This window comes from Delphinus delphis, chromosome 2 (genome assembly GCF_949987515.2).
Source record: "Delphinus delphis chromosome 2, mDelDel1.2, whole genome shotgun sequence".
Classification (NCBI taxonomy): Eukaryota; Metazoa; Chordata; class Mammalia; order Artiodactyla; family Delphinidae; genus Delphinus; species Delphinus delphis.
The window spans coordinates 28,431,770-28,453,651 of record NC_082684.1 but is presented as its reverse complement, the minus strand read 5'-3'; the positions used below and the strand labels follow the sequence as shown (position 1 = coordinate 28,453,651).

Below are 21,882 nucleotides of genomic sequence, written 5' to 3'. Positions count from 1 at the left end.
GGCGGATAAGAGGCGGAGGCTGGTGGAGCTGTGCACGTCTGGGGCATCGTCTGTGGGACACCGAGCCCGGGCCTGAGGCCTGGCTCCCACCTCTAGAGCAGCATTACGTAGGTGCTGCCTCAGTGTCCCAGGTGTCCAGAGACCCCTCTGAGCCTCCTCACGCCCCTCCACCCTCCAGACCCCTCATGCCTCGGTCAGCTGCGAACGCTTCGCCACTGAGCGGCCTGCCTCACGGGCCGCCAAGCCCTTGCTCCCTGAGACTCTGCATTGCCTTTCTTCTCTCCTGGATGGGCCGGGGTGCTGGGCAGGAAGCTGGAGTGGGCTGCCCAGGCCCGTGGATCACACCTAGGGCACCTCAGGGGGCAGAGAGGGGAGGAGGAGGTGCCCTGAAGGGCTGCCCAGGGCCCCAGGAAATGCCCCTCATTTTCTACGTAAGTTTCATTTTGTCCAAGTGTCAAACTGCTGAGCGATCGCCCTCTCCCTCCAGCCAGGAAGGAGATAAAGGAAGGGCCTCTCCAGGAGCTCCTCTGCCTCCTTCTGGGCCCAGCAAGACCACCCAAAGGGCTGCAGCATGGCCAGGGATACAGACCCCGAGAGGGGAAAGGAGGGGACTGGATCTTACCCTCTTTTTTTTTTTTTTTTTTGCGGTATGCGGGCCTCTCACTGCTGTGGCCTCTCCCGTTGCGGAGCACAGGCTCCGGACGCGCAGGCTCAGCGGCCATGGCTCATAGGCCCAGACACTCCGCGGCATGTGGGATCTTCCCGGACCGGGGCACGAACCTGTGTCCCCTGCATTGGCAGGCGGACTCTCAACCACTGCGCCACCAGGGAAGCCCCTTACCCTCTTTATATCCTTCATGGAGTCATCACAGCGCTGGGCAGACAGCTGCCGCCCCCCAGATAGTCATCACACTGAACATTGAACTCTGTGGCTCCCAGCACTCTGGCCTCACTGGAGCCATCTCCCCAGCCCAGGCCAGGTCCCACTCCACAGCCATCCAGGGCCAATGAACAGTCTGAAGCCTTTGGCTCCAAGTTCCCCCAGGAAGACGTGTCAGCTTGTGGGGAACCTGGATGTCATGAATTCATCATCTAACCACTTCCAAGGTCCACTTGTGAGCACCTCAGATGGTGCGTGGTCCCACATGGGCACTGAGGGAAAAGCATCTGGCCCACCGAGGGCTTACAATGCAGGCAGGGAAGCAGGAGGCAAGGGAGGGCTGGCACACCTGGTTCCTTTGTGTGGATTACAAAAGGGGCCCTGGGCAGCCAGTTTACAGAGGCTGCCCTGCTTCCTTCAGGCTGACGTAGCATGGTGCCAGGGCTGGGCAAGCTGAACGTAGGCTAGAGTTTAGCCCCATTCATCTCCTGACCTTTGTGTAGAGTGCAACGCGCCCCCTGCCCCACACCATGCACAGTGGTCCTGGGAGAAGACCCTGCACATGAGTGTTTCCTACAATCCAAGAGTGGAAAAGCAGCAGGTAGTCAGGTGAGCTGCCTGGCCAAGATGCTCCAGGCCTCCCTACGCAGGTGTAGCCCTGGGTCTGGATGCCTGGGGAAGACTTTCTAGAAGTTGTGTGGTGTTAGCTGGAGGAAGGCATGGGGAGGACAGAGTCCACCCAAGGGTGAGAGAACCACGAGTGCAAAGGGACAAATGCAAGAATGTGCTGGTGATGGTGCTCAGGGGGTAAGGAGGTGTGTCTGGTTAAAGGGAAAAAAGGAAGGGCCAAGGATGACAACAAATAACAGCAAATAGCTACATTTATTTGCCAGGTACTGTTCTAAGCACTTTATGTATATCAACTAATTTAATCATCATTATATGAGGAAGTAGGTATTATGATTATTCCCATTTTACAGGTGAGGCACAGAGTTGCTAGGTAACTTGCCTAAGGTCACAGAGCCAATGACTAACAGAGCTGGGGATCCGACACAGGAGGCCTGCATCTGCATCTCGTTCCCGAGCCTGTACTCTAAACCTCTACACTATATCGTGGCTTGAGAGCTATGCTTTGGGTCTGAGCTTTAGAGCCTTATCCTTTGGGTCTCATGTATAAAAGGGAAGCCTTGAAGGAAGGTGTTTTTACCAGGAAGGAACAAGGTTAAAAATGGTCTCTTAGGAAGGCGATCATGGACAACTCCTCCCTGGAGCTCCCACCCACACTGACCACCCAGGTGCCTGGCCAAGAGTGCTCTCCTCTCCCACCCCTGCCCCCCAGACATTTTCTCAGGGCATCTGTGGTCCCCAGGGTGAGGCAGAGGTGAGGCAGGGAAGTCTGTGGAGCCACAGTACTCCACACACACCCACTGGTTCAAGTAACTGCTCTGTTTACGGAAACTCAGGCACAGAACAAACATCACTTTAGAAAGGTCCCCAGTGCCCTGCAAGGTGGCTCTCACGATCCCCACAGCACCTGTGAAGCACTTGCGTTGCAGAGACAGTCAGTCTCTGGCCCTAGCTCACGTGTCTCATGAATGGCAAAACCCAGGATTCAAACCAGGTCTATCACACTCCTCCCAGCACTGCACCCTCACTCTCACCACAAGCTGCTGCTGCATGAGTGACAGAGAAGCAAGTGAAAAAAGGAAGTGGTTGGAGGGGTGAAGAGGTGAAGGGAAAGAAAACACGAGTCAGGGCGTATGGGCACCTGGAAAGTGCTACAGATCAGAGGAGAGAACTTGAGGTTGAGGGGATTGAGTTTGGACCACTTCCCAAAGCCATGAAGAACTTGGTACGTCTCGCCACCACCAAATGGGCCATGAGACGCCCACCTCTTGAACCCCGAGTTCCCAGCCTGTGGTCTTTGGGACCCATCTTCCTTCCATGTATGTTCCCCCAACCCCTGGCGGGCACGTGTGCCCAGGCGCACGCGCGCAAACACACACACACACACACACACACACACACACACACACACACACAGAGCTTAGCTGGCCTGCCTTATAGGACAGCAAACACAGGCCTGTGACTTCAGATGAGTTTACCCCACCCGGACAGGCCCATTGTAGACAAAGGCAGCTGGTGCCTGGGTCAAGGATATGCTTCTCAGGGGCTGGTCAAAGTCTTGGCAGCCTTCAGCCAGCCTGCTCTTCCAGAGCCTGGAACTCTTCCCCAGGACCATAAACAAAAGGAGATTTCTAAAAGACCTGGGCGCCCAATCTGAGAAGCCTTCGCTCATCCCAAACCTACCAACCAATTATGTACCATATACCTGCTACAGACACTTCATTTTAAAATTTTTACTAGGCTCTTTACGCTTGAGAGTGTGATTTTTCTACGCTTTACTTGATTAGTGCAAACCTATGCTATAAAAACTATCATTCCCCATTTTACAGAAGAGAAAACTGAGGCACAGAGAAGCTGTTTACTTGCCCACTATCACCACCGGGCAGGGAGGTGCTGGGATGGGCTCTCAAGGCTTGAGCTCTGTACCTCTGGTGGATGACAGTCCCCAGCATGCTGCTCACCCTTGGCTAAGATAGGAAACCTCAACAGAGCCAGAAACACCTTCAAGTGGTCTGGGGAAACTCTCAGAGTTTCCAGTTACCGCTGTCGCTATAAACAAAGCGCTCAGGTAATCCCAGAGTCTAGGGACAAATAAGAGTTGGTGCCATTCATAGGACACCTAAAAGGTGCGTATATGCATTTACATATGTTAGTAAATCTTCCCGACAATTCTATTAGTGGCAGGCATCCCCATCTTACAGATGAGAAAACTGAGGCTCGTGAGGTTAAATCACTTGCTCTGGGCAGCATAACTATTAAGTGGCAGAGCTGAGATTCAAACCCAGACGTATCTAACAATAAGACATCAATTATGCCACAGTTGCTCCCTCACACACTATTGCCTGCTGTAGGGGCTCTGACCTTGACCCAAGAACCTCCAAAAAAAAGAAAGAAATGTGGAATCAGTTTGTTCCTCAAGGGTGTGGCTTGGCTGGCGTCTCAAGAGGATACCCCCGCCCCTTGGAGTACCAGATTCCCTCCAGAGGCCTCTGATGCAACCCCTACCCACCCCCACCCCCCCCACCTCCCCACCCCCGCTGGCTGGGTGCACCCTTGGGTGGACACATTAGGTAGCAGTGAGGAGCCCAGGCTCTGGGAGGAAACCGAGCGTGGGCGACTGGCTGGAAGCAGAAATATGGTATCTCCAGAGGTTTTGATTTGCGATCTTCATTTTGCAAGGAATGGGGATTTTTTTTCTTTTCAAAAAGCAGTGGATTTCCTTGAATTTTAGACCTTTCACAAATATTTTTTTAGGAGAAAAAAGAAGGAAAAAATCCCCCACAAAATGCCTGTCACAGCTACTCACTTCCACATTGAATCACGGACACAAAACCACAGCTATGTGGCTAACAAAGGAACTATGTGTTTTCATATCTTGTTATTGGAAATCATTTAGCAATCTTCACTATGTCATCTGCAGACAGACAGACAAATAGACGCGCAGACACACGCCTCTGGGTCCTAAGCCGCCAATCTTACAAACTCGGTCATCAGATAACTTTGCATTTCACCCATTTTCCCTTTCTAATCCTTTTCTGGGAAATTACACAGCAAGGCTTAAATCTTCCTCCTTAGCCCCTCTCCAGAGGTGGGGTGTGTGTGCACATGTGTGCCTGCCAGTGATTGGAGGAGGAATGCTGAGACATTGATTCAGTTAATTCCACAAGTGGAAACAAGTATACATTTCACAGTCCCTTTTTTATTAATATTATCATAATAGCACTTTACTTTGGTAAAGTGATTTTCACCTGGGAAGCTTACAGTGCCTTTTCTGACAGTGGCAAATTAATTAACTGATGGCAGATTTACAGATTGCATAACTGGAAAAACTACTGGACCCATAAATCAGAAACTTCCTCTGCATCTCAGACGAGGGGTGAAACCTGATATATATTTGAAAACCTTGAGCTCAAAAGGAGAATTCACAGGGCCTGAAAAATCTCCATTCTGATTATGATTTTTGAGGCATGTTCTCTCTGCACAGCTTTCCACCCTCTCTCTCTCTCTCTCTCTCTCTCTCTCTCTCTCTCTCTCTCTCCACACACACACACACCCCACCCCAGAGGGCTACATTCACTGAGAAGCCACAGTTCCCTACAAAGCAACCGGATGGGATGGGCATCCCCCTGGGGCATCTGAAAAAGAGCATTGACTGTCTTTCTGTTACCTTGTGGCTTCATCTCTCCCTAACCTTTCCTTTCAAACGAAAATCCTAGAGGACTTAGGTCAGTACAGCCACAAGCTCAAAATGTTCATCGTTACTACTTTTTTTTGTCGGATGCTGGAAACTGTATACATTAACGTTTTAATGCCCCAACAACTCCTCCAGGCTCTCGCCAGCTTTCTGGAGTTTCCTGAAAAGACACAAGATGCGTTGCCTGACCCAGTCCTCGGCAGCTCCCACGCCAAGCTTGCTGCTCTGCACTGGCCTGAGTTCACCTGCTCTCGGGGCTACTTAGCCAAATGGCTACGAGCACGGGTTCCAGAGTCCTGAGTGGAGCTGGGCTAGAATGGCCCCTCCTGTCAGTTTCCTCCTGGTGGAGTATCCTCCTCATAGGATCCTTGTGAGGAATGGTTAAGGTGCTGGAGATCTTCCACTTGTCTCTGTGGACCTTTCTCTGTCCCATTCTGGGCCCTAGGAGGCTCCTTCACCCTCTGTCTTCCAGTCCTGTTCAGCCCACATGGGACCCCAGCAAGAGGGCAGAGGGCAGCAGACGGAGTGGAGGTATTGATCCCCCAGTTCCCTCCTGACGGGCCACTGTGGGTAGTGGTGGCTCTATTCCTCTGCCAGAGGTCACAGCCCTGTTGTGGTCCTCTCCTGTGGCTGGAGCTACTCTGGGTTCCAGTAACCGCTGACCCCTTGTCTCTTAGACCTGCAGGGCTAAGGGCTTCCCTATACTCCGCTTCCCTTGTTGTTTCCTTTGACCCTGTCCACACCTTTGCAAATAGACCCTTTATCAAATTGTCCTCACTGAGTGTACCATCTGTTTCCTGCTGGAACCCTGACTGATACAGAAAAGAAAGGGTCTCAGCTATCAAGTGTTGAGCCCTTAGCTATGTGACTCGGCACTTTATCCACTTTGACTCATTGAAGTGAAGAGATTCACACAACGTCAAGCAGCTGGGGAGCAACAGAATCAGATGAAGCCGAGGTCTGACTCATGACTGCTATGCTGTATGGTCCCCGGTATCAAGTGAGGTGGTGCCTGTAAAGTGCTTTGCACAGTAGCGCCGGCTGACTCAATAAAGCCCCACCAATGGTAGCTTAAAATAACAGCTATACCGCACTCAGAAAACCCACAGTCCTAAACTCCACTCCAGCGCAACGCGAGCCCCGCCCTAGCCACAGTCCTAAGGTGGAACCCTCGTTCTAATACCACACTAAAGTTGCGCTCCAGGCTAACCGAACCACCACCCTATTGTGAAATAGAAAGTCACCTCGACCACAATCTTCATCCCACCCTTCGTAACCCAAACATTCCTCACCATAACCACCAGGGGAGGCTAAGATCAGGGCTGTGGAGAGAATGGGGAGCCTCTCTGCCCTCCGCACCGGGGCGCTTGCCCCCTCCCGGCGGCAGGAACATCCCACATCCCACTCCATCTGTCCGCCCCTCGTTGGACTCGACACAACTGGCCAGAGGCATTTGTGCAGCATCCGCTTGCCTCATGTAACTGACTGGTGACTTTGGTGTGGGGAGAACCAGGAGGGCAGAGCACCTACACGAGGCCTGGGACAGAGCAGAGGCGCCAATAAATCCTGTTGGTGGTGATGATGAGAAAGGAGAATTAGAAGACGAAGTGCTCCTGGCTCCTGCATCATTTGGCTGCCGGCTCTGGGCAAACAGGAGGTGAACAGCTCTCATCTCAGAGATCTGTAGAGGGCCGGGGCCAGGCCTGGGCTGGGAGGGAGGCCCTCTCTGGAAGCCAACCTAGGGAGGGTCTTGATAACCCTCAGCTCTGGGATTATCCTAGAAAAGGGAGTCAGACAGTCTCCATCAGAGACTTCGGGGCCACCTCGGGCCAGATGTCCACTTTCAAGCTTCAATACGAGAGGCAGGAAGAGAAGAGAAGTATGCAGGAAGCAGACACCATTTCCCTGGAATCTGCCCACTTCACTGCGTGGGGAGCGGAGAGGTGTTAGAAGGCCCTGGGCCCCTTTCTCCCTTGAGCATGAAGAGGCCTGAGCTTGGCCTCTTCATCGACCCAGAAGTGTCTGCCCTGGGCCAAGCATGGTGGAAGGAAGAGGATTTGCAGGCTCCGCTGCTTGGAGAGAAGGCACACCGGCCCCTCCCTCCTCACGGCCTCTGTCGGGCTCTCTCGGCCTAGAGCGAAAGCGAAAGCATTGCAAGACTGCGTCCATCCAGAGCCTGTGTCCTTTTGTTTTTACACTCAAGTACCCTAAGGCCAGCTGTGGCCCTGAGCTCCGTGGGCCTCGGGTATTTGTGTGGGTTAGAGAGGTGCATGTTAATACTCTACAAAGTCCAGAGGTCCACCTCCCTTTCGGAGAAACCTAGGAGGGGCCTCAGCAGCCAAACCCAGCTGGAGAGGACTGCCTTGAAGCAACATGCTTTGTGAGGGAAATGGGAGATATTTCCCTCTTGGGAAGAAGCCAGGTCCAGGGTCACCACATACAGCTGCACAGGCTGTGCACTGCACAATTCTTGGAGTACCTGTCATAGAGACTATGAATGTGACAGACATCTCCTGTGTGTGTCCAGGGACTGAAAGGTCCAGCACACACAGCCTGCCTCCTTCTCCTCCTGGGTGGAAATGGAATGCTTCAGACCCACCCCGCTACTCCAAGCAGTCTCTGCTGGGCAGGGATGGGTGGGGCTGGCAGGGATTAAGTGCCAAGGAACCTTACAAACCTTAAAGTGGCAGTGTTTCCAGAACCCTCTGCAAACAGCAGGGAGGGGGACAGGGTGGTGAAGGAAGCACTCAGCTGAGACACAGTTCTCTTCTACTGTCTTCAGAAAGCAGCAGCAGGGCTTCTGTGATTTCAGATTTGGGAAAACAAAAGCCTTTCCATTTGTTTTGGCTGGAGGCCCACGAGTGAGCATCTCCCTCTGACTACTCCCCTTTGAGCCCTCCCTCTTCCAAACCCGCAGCCCCAGGGAAGAGCAGGCATGGGACTCTTCTAAGGCCCAAGAGATAGAAGAAACTGGGAGGAGACCCCTTTACAGCTGTTGCAGCCCCTGACAGACTCCTGGAACTCCTAAGGGTTTGCTAAGCCCTGCTCTGGCTGTGCTCCAGTCACCCTTAGGAGAGAAGCATTGCTCTCTGTCTGCCTGGCTTCAGACCCCCAAGACCAAGGGGCACAGGGCAAGCAGGTACCCACCTTTTGGGAGGATTGGGAGAGCCACCTTCCTGATCAACAACATGCCAGGGGATGGGCTGAGTGTCAGCTCAGAAGGGAAGGGACCTGAGACCAACTTTCTTTGCTCCAGGCAGCAACAGAGGATACATGGTGACAGGGATGTTCATTCAGTAGATAGTTGTTTATTTATTTATTGAGTGCTTACCATTATTTATTGAGTACTATTCTAGGAGCTGGGGATATGTCAGTGAACAAAACAGCTCACACTGTACTTGGGGAAAAACAGACAGTACACAATAAACATAATAATTAAATTACATGTTATGTTAGGAAGCGGAAAATAGAAAGCACTGTGGAAATTAAAAGGTGAACCAGATGAGGGCATCCTCAAGTTGGGGGTTTATAATATTAAACGATAGGAAAATAGGAGACATCTCTCTCCTGGGAAAGAGCCAGTTTCAGGGTCACCACATACAGTGGCACAGGTTGTGCACTGCACAACTGCGCCGTACCCATCCCAGAGACTATGATGTGAAGCACATCCCCTAGTGTTGTGTCCAGTGGCTTAGGCTAATTCTAAGGTTAAAACCTTGCAAAGGTGGTCAGGGAGGGCCTCAGTGAGGAGCTGCTCCTGAAACTGAGCCAGGCATGTACAGAAGGCATAAGTAAGTATCCCAGCCCACTGTCAGGAGGTCCTGAAAGCTTGACTTAGTCAGGATTGTAGGGTTGAGTCAACCCAGCACAGAGGCACCACTTGGTGGCCCTGAGGAAGCGGGTGACGCAGGATGAAAGATGTAGGCTGATTAACCCCACTGCAGCCTTGCCGAGGAGGACTTGAGGCTTACCGTCAGGGAGAGCTAAGGTCTGCCCTGGTGAAAGGCATCACGTGTCCTTGTAACGACCTTGGAAGCGGGTAAAGGGGGAGTAAGCACATTTCACCATCGGGGATGGAAAATGGCCAGGCTGGAGGCCAGAGACTGAGACCATTAACTCTCGACCTCAGAGAAGATCCACTTGTTGCTTCTGATTTACAAATATAGAAACTGAGGCCCAGGGAGGACAAGGGACTTTTCCACGATTTCCTAGCATGAGTTGGTCTCTCATCAGGTCCCAGGTGTATCGGAGAATAGCCTTGGGTCCGAGGGACTGGAATAAGGAGGAGGGAGGACCTACAGGGGATTATGTGGCCCAGAGGCGTGAGCAAAGTCGTGTGGCAGCATGCTGGAGCCCAGAGCGGAGGAAGGGAGTGGGAGGCAGGCGGCTGCAGCTGGAGCAAGGCTCGGAGGACCCCGGCAAGCCTTCAGACTGGCCCAGAGTCAGGATCTCCTGGGTTCCCAGGGCAGGCCCACCATCTAGCTGCCAACCTTCGTCCTGCCTCAGTTTTCCCATCTATAAGCCCAGATTGTGGGTTGGAGAAGAAAACCCCTTCTGGCGAGCGAGGCATCTCACTGATTTGCCATGGGCATGGGGGAGCACGCAGGCATGGTAAGACGTTTCACGTTTTTCAGACACCCTACTGACCTCTCTATGTGCGTCATTTCAGTGAATTCTCGAAACCACCCTCTGAGATGAGCATCTGTTTTCCCACTTCAGAGAACCTGAGTTTCAGTGAGGCGAAGCGACTTGCACGACTAGTTTGTGAGGACACTAGGGTTTAAATACTGCCTGACTGCAAAGCCCAGCTCTTCCCCGGCACACACGCCGGGGTCGCTTCCTTGCACCTGCTGCCCTCTCCTCAGGTACCTCATTTGATTCTGGGTCATCCATCTCCTAGGCAAATGCCTTGCCCTTCTGTCAGGAAGGATGCCTGGGTCCCCCCTGTGGCGGGTCTCGGTGCAGACTGGCAGAGACCACCCCTTGGGGCAGAGTCCCCGCACCCCCTGCAGGAGGCCTGGCAAGGCCTGGGGGTGAGGGGAGGCCGCGCTCCCGCAGGAAACCTGCGGCCTCACCCTCCACCACAGCAGGTTAAAGGTCACACATTGGGAAGCCCACGAGGGCCCGAGTGGCGACGACGTGGGGCTGAACAATGCCGGGTCCTGTTGGGGAGGCGAGTCCTATGCCACCCACCCGTACCCAGTGGCCCGGTGCCACCCCCGAGGCCAGGCCTGCGGCAGGAGCTGCACTAGCGCCCCTGCCCTTCTTCCCTCTCCCCCCTGACAAAGGCCCCCCCGAGAGGCCGGCCACCCCCACCTCGGAGCCTTGTCAGCAGAACGGGGACATTGGGAACCCATTGCAGGGCTTGTGAGAGTGAAGGAGAGACCCCGGGGAGACAGCCAAGCTGCCTCAGCCGGGTTGACTCCACTCTACTCTGGACCCGTCGTGTTCGAGGTGCTGGAGATACACTGGCAAAGAAAACATAACAGCCCTGTCCTCCTGGGCCTGATGTTTTACTGAGGTAAGAAATAAATACATAAGTAAAATACACAAGACGTTAGTGCTTGGATAGGAGTAGGGAGTGTTTGCGGGTGTGCAGTGTAAAATCAGGTGAGCATAGGTGGGGTTCCCACTGAGAAGAGCAGACCTGGAAGGGGGAAGGAACCAAGCCATGGGTGTATCTGGGAAGAGGGTTTAATGTCGGTTGAATTGGGTCCCCGACCCCCCAAAAGATTTCTTGAAGTCCTAACTGCCAACCTATGAATATGAACTTATTTGGACGTAGGGTCTTTGCAGATGTAACTAGTTAGGGTTAGAGGAGATTATACTGGATTACAGTGGACCCTAAATCCAATGACTGGTGTCCTTATAAAAAGAATACCCCGCCAACACACACACACACACAATATGTGACGACAGAGGCAGAGATTAGGGTGAGGCAGCCACAAGCCAGGGGACACCAAGGACTGCAGGAAGTCATCAAATGCCAGGGCAGAGGCATAGGACAGATTCTCCCTTGGAGTTTCCCAAAGGAACAATCCTACCAACACTTCAATTTTGGGCTCTGCCCTCCTGAACTGTGAGAGAATACATTTCTGTTGTTTTAAGCTGTCCTGTTTGTGGTCATTCACTATGGCAGCCCTAGGAAAGGAACACAGGGCTCCAGGGAGGGGGGACAGCAAGTACAAAGGCCCTGAGGTGGGAGCATCTCTAGCATATCTGAGGAAAAACCAGTTGGCCAGTGTGGCAGAAGCAGAGTGAATGAGGGGAGCGAGTGGTGAGAGCTGATGCTGGAGATGTCAGAAAGGTTTTGCGGGCCAGATGATTCATGTAGGGCTGTCCTTGTGGCAAGCCCTAGATAAGAGGAGCTATTACACTGCAGATGGACGGTCCCAACTGGCGTGGGCTGCAGTGTGTGGGTGACCCCCGTGATCTTTGTTCCCTGGTATTATGCGTTTGAATACGTATATAAATGGCAAAAGGAAATCAAGGCTGCAGGTGGAATTATAGCTGCTAATTAGCTGACCTTAAAATAGGGGAGAGTGTCCTGGGTTATCAGGGGGCCCTTAAAAGTGGAAGGAGGCAGAAGAGTCAGTGAGAGATTCCGCTGAAGAGGGAGACACAGGGCAGAGTTAAAACATGAAGAGTTCACCCTCTGTTGCTGGCTTTGAAGAGAGGAAGGTGGCCACAAGCCAAGGAATGTGGGTGGCTTCTAGATGTGATGGCCCTCAAGTGACAGCCAGCAAGGAAGTGAGGCCCTCAGTCCTACAACTGCAAGGAAGTGAATTCTGCCAACAAACAACCTGAATGATCAAGAAAACAGATTCTCCCAAGAGCCTCGGGGAACTCAGCCCTGCTGATAACTTGACTTTAGCCTGGTGAGCCCCGTGTCAGATGTTTGACCTACAGAACTGTGGGATAATGCATGTGCATTGTTTTAAGCAGCTAAATTTGTGGGGTGTGCAGGGAGCAGGAGATCGAGAAGAAGAGGGAGAGACCGACGGGGACAATAAAAGGAAGGCTGACCCCAGCTGCCTTCTCAGGGGACAGCCCGCTAAGAGCCACGATCACGGGGCCCACAGCTTCCCAGCATCTCCCTGCCAGCCCCGCCTGTCTACCTTAACACTGTCCTCCAGGCCCCTTGTTGTCCAAGTGCTGATCAAGCCCGCCGAGGATGTCCCCAGGGCTCCACCTCTAGGTCCTCCGGTCAGACTAAGGAGTAAACCCAGTGGAGGTCCCGCCCATTCGGAGAATTGTTGTGACACCTCCCTCCCCCCCGCCCCCATAGGGCTGGTGAGACGGCCTTGGTGGAATACCCAAGCCAGCCAAAAGCCACTATTGGTGCTACTGCTGGATCACACCACCCCCGAGACTGGGCCTGGGCTCTAACTTCTCCCCAGAGCAGGTCTGCACACACACACACACACACACACACACACACGCACGCACCCCAGTTTTCTGTCTGCTTTGTGCCACACAAGTCCTCATGGCAGAGAGAACCAGCCTGCTGATGGCTAACAGGTACTGAGCACTAACCCGTATCGGGCACCCTACTAGGTGTTCTACTCAAAGGGTCTCATTTCACCCGCTCTGCAACCCTACCAGGTGGAGACTATCGACTCAGAGCTGTTAGGCTATTTTGCCTGATGTCACACAGCCGGTAAGTCCAGAATTGGACTCCAGGATTCCCTGAATCCGAAGCCCAGGCTCAGAACCTCACTCCTCCAGGGGTGGTCCGTGGGCCAGCAGCATCAGCGTTACCGGAGACCACGTTAGAGATGCTCACCCCAGACCGGCCGCGTCAGAAGCTGCATGTTAACACGTTCCCAGGTGATTCACGTGCCTGTTTCAGTCTGAGAAGCACGGTGTGGAGCGCTGTTTTCCAAGGCCTGCTGGTCCTCGACTGTTGTAACCACCTCCTCCCCCAATCTCTCAAGGCCCTTCCCAGCTGCCTAGGTCTTGCTCCACAGGTGGGGTAGGCTCTCTGCCCAGCCTGGGGAAGAAGCCTGAGCCCCGGGCTCGGAGGGAGTCTGCAGGCCCCCCGCGGCCAGTCCAGGCTGCAGCTGGACAACATCAATCCGCGTCTGGCTCTCTGCAGGGCGTGCTGCCTGCTGCCCGAGACTCTCCTGACCCCTCCCTCTCGTCTTCTTTCTGAGACACAAGTCTCTTGGCCTCTGTCTAGTGCTCTCCTGAACGTGGCCTCTGGCCATCACCAGTCCCTGCAGTGTCTCTCCTCCCTGGACATTTTGCACCGTCCCCCACCCCCCACCAAGAATGCCCTCTGCGTTTATGTCACTCCCTTATCTGGACACCAAAGGCCTGTCCAAGTTGCCATCAGGAGAGAGTCCAGCGGCTGCTTGGGAAAGCTGGCCAAGTTCACAGGAAATGTCTGACACCACCAGGCAAGTGGGATTTGGCCTCCCAAAGCAAAACACAGCTGGGCCAACAGTGGGCCGCTCGGACTTTCCCAGATTTCATGGCATCGACACGCCAAGGCAGAGAGAGAGAGAGAGAGAGAGAGAGAGAGAGAGAGACATGGAGAGAGAGAGAGAGAGAGACTGGGCTGGCCTGGAGGCTGCAGCTCATTAAAAACATCACAGTAGCCCCTGGCCAGGGAGCCTGTGAAGCTCAAAAGGGACAGCCTTGCTGTGGGCCGGAGACCTCAGGCCAGGCCCTCACCCTCCCCTGCCTCTCGCACACCTGCGCGGGGGGACCGAAGCCTCACTGAGCTGGTCCTCCTTCCCTCCCAGCCTCCTCCCCGCCCAGCATCGAGCCTCATCCATTTCTTCATTCAACTTGTGTTGACTGAGCACCTACAGGGTACCAGGTGTGGTATTAGGTGCCAGGGACATGTTCATGAAAGAGGAGGACACAGTAGTCTCTGCTCTCACGGAGCTCTGGGTCCAGTGAGCGAATGCACAGACTGTCCCGAGGCAGAGTGAAAAGCGTGACCCTGGGGAAGCATGGAGCCGCCCGTCCTCCCGCACTCTGAACACCACTGCGGGTGGTGCCCTTGGTTCCAGGGCAGGGTGAGGGGTCGGGGCCAAATGGGCCCTTGGTTAGGTAAGTCTTCGGTTGGGAGCGAGGGACAGAAAGCAATGCAGATTGAGCACTTCCTGCAAGCTGGGACTGCAGGAGGCACTGTGGGGAAATCCACCGTGAGACGCAGGTGCTGCCTTCCAGGGCGCAGGCCACACCGTCTGATTGCAGGCTCAGGGTGCAGACTCACAGCGATGTGTGTGCCACGTGTGCGCTGCAGGGGGTCAGAGCCTGGTGGATATGAGGGAGTAGGTGCTTTTTGGAGGAAGTGGGACTGGGCCTTGAAAACTAGAAGCGGGATAGGCTGGGAAGATGGGGCAGGGGATGTCAAAAGCCTTCTGACTCAAGGGTACAAGGAACAGAATGACCTGCCAAGCAACCACCCCCAGCACTCACTTGTGCACGCACACAGGGGATAAATGCATTATAAAATGAATGAATCCCACAAGCCAAAAAAGAGCTTGCAGGGGGAAAGCCAGGCTGGAAGGACTCTGCTCCCACCCTGCCCCGGGGCTGGCCCTGGAGCTGCCACCCCTGGGGCTCCTCCAAGTGCCTTCACACCAGGACCACCCACCTTGGACCCAGAGCCGGGACCAATGAGAACAAGGCTCAGGCCCTGCCCAACTGGTCACAGCCAATCCCAGGCAGTTCGCCCTGCCCCCTGCATTGTCCACCTGGCCCTTAGCTCTGCCCCCCATCTCTGCCCCAGCATCCTAAGGCCTTGGTGAAAGAGTTTGGCTCTTCTGGTTTTAACTTTGGGGCTCCCTAGGCCTTGACCCAAGTTCATCCTTCTGTTGTTTCTGCTCCTGGATGCTCTCGGAAACCACCTGCTTGTTTGGGTGGCCAGGGCCCTGGAAACCCCCTTACTGAGACCCTGGTCTGGCCCGGCCCCCATTGCCCCTCCCCCTTCAGAGTTGCTGGACAACCTTGAGCTCCTTTCCTTTCTCTCCTGAGCTTTCCCCGCTGGGGACCTGGCCTCGAGGTCAGCCTCTTCTCCCTGATTCTCCCAGCTTCCTCTGGGAGGGCAAATCCTTTTTTCGCTGAGTTCAGCAAGACAAGGTTCAAACATTTCAGAAAGAAGTTCCTAAGTAGGAAGCGAATGGAAAAAGCAACCTGAAAAACCACAAGGAAAACACAGCCCCCAGAAATGGACCAGTTTACAAAGTTCAGATTTCCTGAGCTGAGCTAGGAAATGTCTAGCCAGGTTGGCTGGCACGCAGGCCAGGGAATCCTGCCCGTGAACACACCCCTTCCCACTTTTTCATCTTCTCGCTTCCCCTACGTGCTCCAGCTGCCCCTCCGAGGAGACAGGTTAGCACTGGTGGTGACTGAACTGAAGGGGCTTTTTCTGGCAGAGGAGTCCTTCCTGCATCACAGGGACCACAGGCAGAGAAAGGGGAGGCGGAGACAAACATTTATAGAGTTTACTGTGTGCCAGGCACTGTTCTAAGCATTTTCCTCATAGTCACTCACTTAACCCTTACAATACCATGACTATGATTGTCATCATTTCCCCCAACTTACTGATGAGGAATCAGAGAGGTAAGTAACTTGCCCAAGGTCACCCACCTAGGAAGTGGCAACACCAGGATTCGAAACAAGAGAGCCTGGTCCCAGGGATGTGCCCTCCTCAGCTCTCTCCCCGGGGCCTGGAGAGTAAAGACTTCCCCTCCCACCTCCCCTGGGCACCCTGCCAGAGCCTGTGCCACCCCCGTACCTGCTGCCCTGCTCGCCGCCCCTCTAGTGGAGCAGAAGGGAAAGGAGGACTCTCCGGCCTTCTCCACCAGGGTCTTCACCAAACGGGCCGAAGGAAGAAGCCCCTCCAGAGAGGCTGCGCCCCCAGACCGGAGGCCCCGCTGAGGAGGGGACTCACCTGGCCAGCGGCGGCTGTGGTGCTGGCGGCCGCGCTCTGGCCGTGGTGCTTTCTCTGGCCGTGGTGCTTTCTCTGGCCGCACTGCTCCTGCGCAGGTTGGGAGACCCCTGGGCTGAGCGTCGGGGTGCCAGCCTGGAGTTCTGGGGGTCGAATTCCTCCTCAGGAATGACCTCTTCACAGCGGGCTCCGCGGAAGCCGGAGCGGCACACGCAGAGCTGGGGCCGGCTGCAGGAGCCCCTGTTCTGGCAGGGCGGCTGGCACACGGCTGGAGAGACAGGGAGAGGGTGAGGGTCGCCTGTCAGCGTCGGACAACCCATCAAAGACTGGGTGACCCGTCACACCAGCACCCCGGGCAGAACACCCAGCATTGGGTTGTACATATACTGAAGTGCTCCCTTTTTGTTGTCTGTCCATCTGGGGACCTGGCCTGCTGGTGTGGCTTCCTCTTCTCTCTGCCTTTGTGTGTGCTGCTTCCCCTCCCTGGAGCTGTTTCCCTTTCCTCTCCACTTACCTAAGTGCTACTGTTCCCTCCAGGCCCCCTCCCCATCCCTGACGACCTGCCTCCAGCAACTGCTCCCTCCTCCGAACAGCTAGGACGAGTGTTCTCCTTGCCCAGCACTCAGGCCCTATAGGCCACCATCAGTGTGATGGGTTTGTTATGTATGTGTCTCAACTCCCTAACTAATATGGTCAGCGCCCTCAAGCGCAGCGACTGTTCCTTACACCTCTTTGCCTCCTTAACTCCTAGCATATGCCTAACAATGACACAATCAATATTATTTTTATTACGGCAGCTACTATCTGTTCAGTGCTACAACATGCGAGGAACTGTGCTCTGCACACACTGTCTCATTTAAGCTTAAAACAATCCTATACAGCAAGTGGGATTATGATCCTTATTTTACAAATGATGACTCTGAAGCTTGGAGAGGTTAAAAGATGTGCCTGAGGTCACCCAGCCAGGCAATGGTGGATCGAGGATCCAGTCCAGGTCTGTTTGATGGCAAAGCCCAAGTTCTTTCCACCCCACTGCCTTCCAGCAGGGCTGAACCATCTCTAAACCTTGGCCTGGAGGTGATGATGAAACAAAAGGGATCTGTTGGCTTCAAGTCAGCCACCGAATGCACCCTTGGCCTGGGAAGCTGCACGTCCCAGGTTGGCTCTGGTGGTGGAGACCACAGACCCTCAAACCCATCTCTCTCCAAAGCCCATACAGTCAATCTTCGATTGAGGGAGGATGTTTACCAGCTCCTGCATTCATTCAGTGAACATTAACCGAGCACCCACTAGGTGTGAGACTTGTGGTAAAGGGGATCCCTCTCTCAAAGAGTGTCCTGTTTCACATGGAAGCCAGGACACAGGTCATGTGATAAGTGTCGGCCAGAGCCTCTAACCCAGGCTGAGGCAAGAAAGGGAAAATCAGGGAAGGCTTCCTGGAGGTGGTGATGCTGACCAGAGACAGCAAGGATGAGTAGATTGGGCATCGTGTCAAACAAGGGCAGCCTGTCTACTCAGGGGAGAGTGGGGAAATCATAGGTCTCGCTGCAGGATTCCAACCATGAGCTAGATCCTGAGGCTAGAGCATTTTCCTCAGTGCTTGGGCATCCCTTCCTGGCAGCCCCAGGCCTCCAGGTAAGCAGACTGTGTGAGAGAATTGTAAACCTGAGCATTTCCCCAAACACAAACTGCCACCTTGGCAGGATTTTGGCCTATCACCTGGCTGCCACTCCACCTGCCCAAGCAGAGTCAGCCCCCACCTGACCACACGCCAGGCCACTGTCACCACCACCACCAGAGACACGGTCTGCTGGGGCCAGCCCTGTAGCCAAACCAGGGCCAGCGAACACTGGGGAAGCAGGTTTGCCCAGGACAGGTGTCAGCCCTGGTTTATTTTAGGGAGGGAGTAGAAAGGGAGGGCCTGAGTGGTTTCCCATGTGGACCACAGATGCTACATCACTCCTAGCCCCTCAGATCCACATGCCTCTGCCAGCAAAGCCTGGCGTGGGTGAAGGGAAGGTCGTACAGCCCCTCCCAGTCTCCGTGTCTCTTCTACCTCTGCGTGGGTGGTCCCTGCCCTTAAGACAGCCTTCAAAACTAATTTAGCTTCTGTCCTTCCCCTCCTGGGCCCCAAGGATGGCCCATCCTTGACTTCAACAGTAAGATCTTTCTCTGTCTAGAAACCCAAGGCCCCAAATCTTGCAAGCCGAGCCCATGTCTTCCTGAGACTCGCTTACTTCTGGTTCTGCCTTATTCGCCAATACATCCGCAAACATTTAGTGAGCGTCCTCTCTCGGTCAGACTGGGTGTCGGGGGGTACAAAGACAACAAGGCTGGTCCCTGGGTGGAGGAAGCTCTGCCAGGTGGGAGGGTTCTCAGAATCATGGAAGCCCCTTGCCCCCAGGCACTTAGGTCCTCAATGAGGACAAGGGTTGGCAGACTTTGGTTGGTATGATGAACAGCCCACAGAAAGTGGGTGTTTGGGGAGAAACTATAAAATTGGCATTTACATATGCATGTAATATTGTGGTTGATAAAAGTTCTAAAAGGCTTCCAAACCAGCCAGACTTGTTGGCAGAAATAAACCCGTTTGGGAAGATAACCTTTCTGGACCAATCGTTTATGAAACTGCACAGAGGCCAGATCTGCTAAGAAAGGTCCTCCAAGTGCTACGTTTTCAGAGCCAGCTCTCACCAACTTCATTTGTATCTTCCTCTGAGTTGTCTCCATAAGTCTCAGCAGGAAGTGATTTCCTCACTACAGTGTTCGAGCGTTTTGTTCTGAGCCAAGCATCTGCATTATGGGATTGGAGCATAAACTCCTCTCCTCTCTCTCCACTCCCCCAAAAGCCACCCCGCCAATGGCCCCAAATGGTGGCTCCAAGTGCCTGTCTATGAAAGGCGGCATTCTTAGGACAGTGTTCACTGGTCCGCCGTGAAACAAGAAAAATAAAAACAGTTTTCTGTGTTTCTTGTGATGCTATTTTTTCCCACTTAAAATGTGTTTTTTATTTTGAGATTATTATTGCATTACTTTTTTGGTGTTACAATGTTCTTTTAAAATTAAAGGTGATGGCAAATGGTAGTTTGTTTTTCTAATATCCTCACTTAGCAAAAGGAAAAGCTGGCTATTGTACTCTGGTACCTAAGATGTTTGGGGATATTTACTGGTGCGTGAAATCCAAAAGTTTGGAACCCTTGGGGAAGGAGGGGGGCGATAGCGGTCATGTGCCTTTCATTTAAAGGAAACTGAAGCAAAATATTCCTAAGTCAAATGAGCACAGATTTCAAAACTGAAGTGTCAGAAAGGGGATCAGCCATCGCAGAATCGCCCCACGGCAGGGGCTATTGCATGAAGCAAGGACGGAAATGCTGAGGCACCCCGGAGACGCAATTTCGTGCAGTGCTGTGGGAATTTTAAGAGAGAAAATTCCCAACCATGGCAGGCTGGGCAGTCTTCATGCTTTGCCCTTGGAGCCTCATTCCTCCCATTTTCCCACAAGGGCAGAGGTCATGCCTTATGCTTGAGAAATCAACACAGGATGCGGTATATGGCTTTAATGAGTCTTCGGTGATTGATGATTGGTGAGAGGTTATCAAGCACGAGACCACGAGGTCCGTGTTTAGCCATCGAGGACACATCCAGCCCCTCCCTGTCAGGGGCTGGCATCCTCAGAGCCCGAAGGTGATGCTGCTTCCAGCCTCCCTGTGCCCGCTCACCGATGCCAGCCTTTAGCCATTCATAATTTGGGCTCCACCTGAACTCTGGCTTCTCCACACTCCCCTGGCACTCTCTTTCTCACTGAGGATTGGACATGTGGAAAGTTTCAGCTTTGGGAGTTCAGCTCTGTGGAGGTAGCCGTATGCCAAAAGACAGGGGAATAAAAAAGAAAACTCCCGAAATTACTTTGAAACAAGAAATAGAAGGCATCGTTCTCCCCAACACCCCACTCCTGGCTGTGCCCCTTCTACCTTCACTCTGCTCCAGAACAGTCAAGCAGAGGTTTGCTCACATTTTCCAAACAAAACCCCTGCCTTTGGGAGGAGACCAAATGCAGAATGGGCAGGCCTGGGGGAGAGTCTGGAAACAGCTCCCACCGTGTAGGCTGCTCCCACCATCCACTCAGAGCCCCTGCGACCAGAGACTTGGTAGCAAAAAGAACACGGGGTCGGGAGTCAGAAAGATTTGGTTTGACCCCCGCCCCGCTCAGCCACATCCCAGCTGCGTGACCTTGGGCACGTCATCTCACTGAGACGCCTCAACCAGTGCCTCAGCTGTCTCATCATAAAATGGGTCTGACAATTCCTGCCTCCAAGAGTTGTGTGAGTCTCAACAGAGATCACGGAAGTACTTTGTACTCTCTAAAGCTGTGCTGTCCAATGCTGTAGCCGTGAGCTCTATATGGCTGTTGAAATGGAAATTGATTAAATAAAATGTAAAATTCAGTTCCTCAGTTGCACTAGACACATTTCAAGGGCTCAGTAGCCACATGTGGCTCACGGCTACCATGTTGGATGGCAAGACATAGAACATTTCCACAGAAAGTTTCCACAGAAAGTTGCATTGGGCACCAATGCTAAGTTAAGAAACAAAAAATACACACACCTAGGGGCAGAAGCAAGAGGGCTTCTGAACTTCTCTGCCATGACCTTTTTCCCAGGAAAAGGCAATGACAAGGCAGGCCCTGGTTAGAGAGATGCCCCAAACACTGTGGTGCAGAGGTAGGGCTGCTCTTCAGGTGTTAAATACAGCCCGTCCCCTCTCTACCTCCTTCCACCCCAGCCAGGTAGGGCCTCCTTCCACCCCAGCCAGGTAGGGCATCAGCTCTCTCTCCTGGGATCTAGAGATGCCTTCTCCCTCCGTCAATTCCATTAGGTGAGGCACCGACTTTAGGGTGGGCCCCTTGAGCCTGTGCCCTCCTCCGAGGCCTCCAGTACCAGGCCCTCCTGTCTGGGAGATGAACCTACCTTCCAGATTAGACTCTGGGCCCAGCACCCCCATACCTGAGGCTCAGCTGCTCCTCAGATTAAAGCTCCATCTTTCCTAAACTCTGTGTCAGTGGGACACTAAGGACCTCCCCACTGAGTACCTGATCCCTCCCTCAGGATGGGGCCCTGTCCCTTCCACACCCAGAGGCGTTTCTAGGCAGGACGGTCACCCACCACCTTCAGTGCTGCCCTTCCCTGGGCCCGCCCCTCACCTTAGACCCCTACCTGGAGGCCTCAGTTTGCCCTTGGAATTCACGTAACTGGGGGTCTACCTGTGACCCTGAGCTGTTTCTTCTCCACAGCCTTGACCTTTGGTTTCCACAGAAAGGGGACCCTGATGTCAGAGCTCCCCGAGGCCAGGAAATCCCTCACTGGCCTTCACACACCCTCAGAATCCACCGAGGACTCATCCTCTCCACACCCAAGCTCTGTCCACGGGCTGTGTCCCCCAAGCCCCGACCTCAGCCCCAAGCCCCCAGGCTGTGGGAGAAGTCAGGTCCTCAAGGATTCGGCCCATTCCCACCACAGCTGTGCTGGGATCACAGCTCAGGATGGCTGGAAACAGCACTGGGGCTCAGGGGCCAGCCAAGCGCCCTGCTCCAAAATTGCAGTTGTGCTCACATAAAAGCCTGTAATGAGAGAAAGATGCCGTTCTTGGCCCCTTGCGCACGCTTTGCAGACGCTGTCTGGCAGGCCGAGAGGGCCTCTACCGTTTGGCGGCCGGAGGGGAGGAAGGAGGGTTGTGAGTCAGACCTTGGCCCCGGCCCATCAGCATGGACCGCCC

General features: G+C 53.8%; 1 protein-coding gene across 2 annotated transcripts in view; it reads right to left on the bottom strand.

The window, feature by feature from the left end:
- The window catches only part of LTBP2 (latent transforming growth factor beta binding protein 2), a 98,624-nt gene that overhangs the window by 62,405 nt on the left and 14,337 nt on the right, over nucleotides 1-21,882 (bottom strand). For both annotated transcript variants that reach the window (XM_060004194.1, XM_060004195.1), the window contains exon 3: nucleotides 16,114-16,378. In XM_060004194.1, coding sequence (XP_059860177.1) covers nucleotides 16,114-16,378 — 265 coding nt within the window. The remainder of the gene's footprint in view (nucleotides 1-16,113; nucleotides 16,379-21,882) is intronic.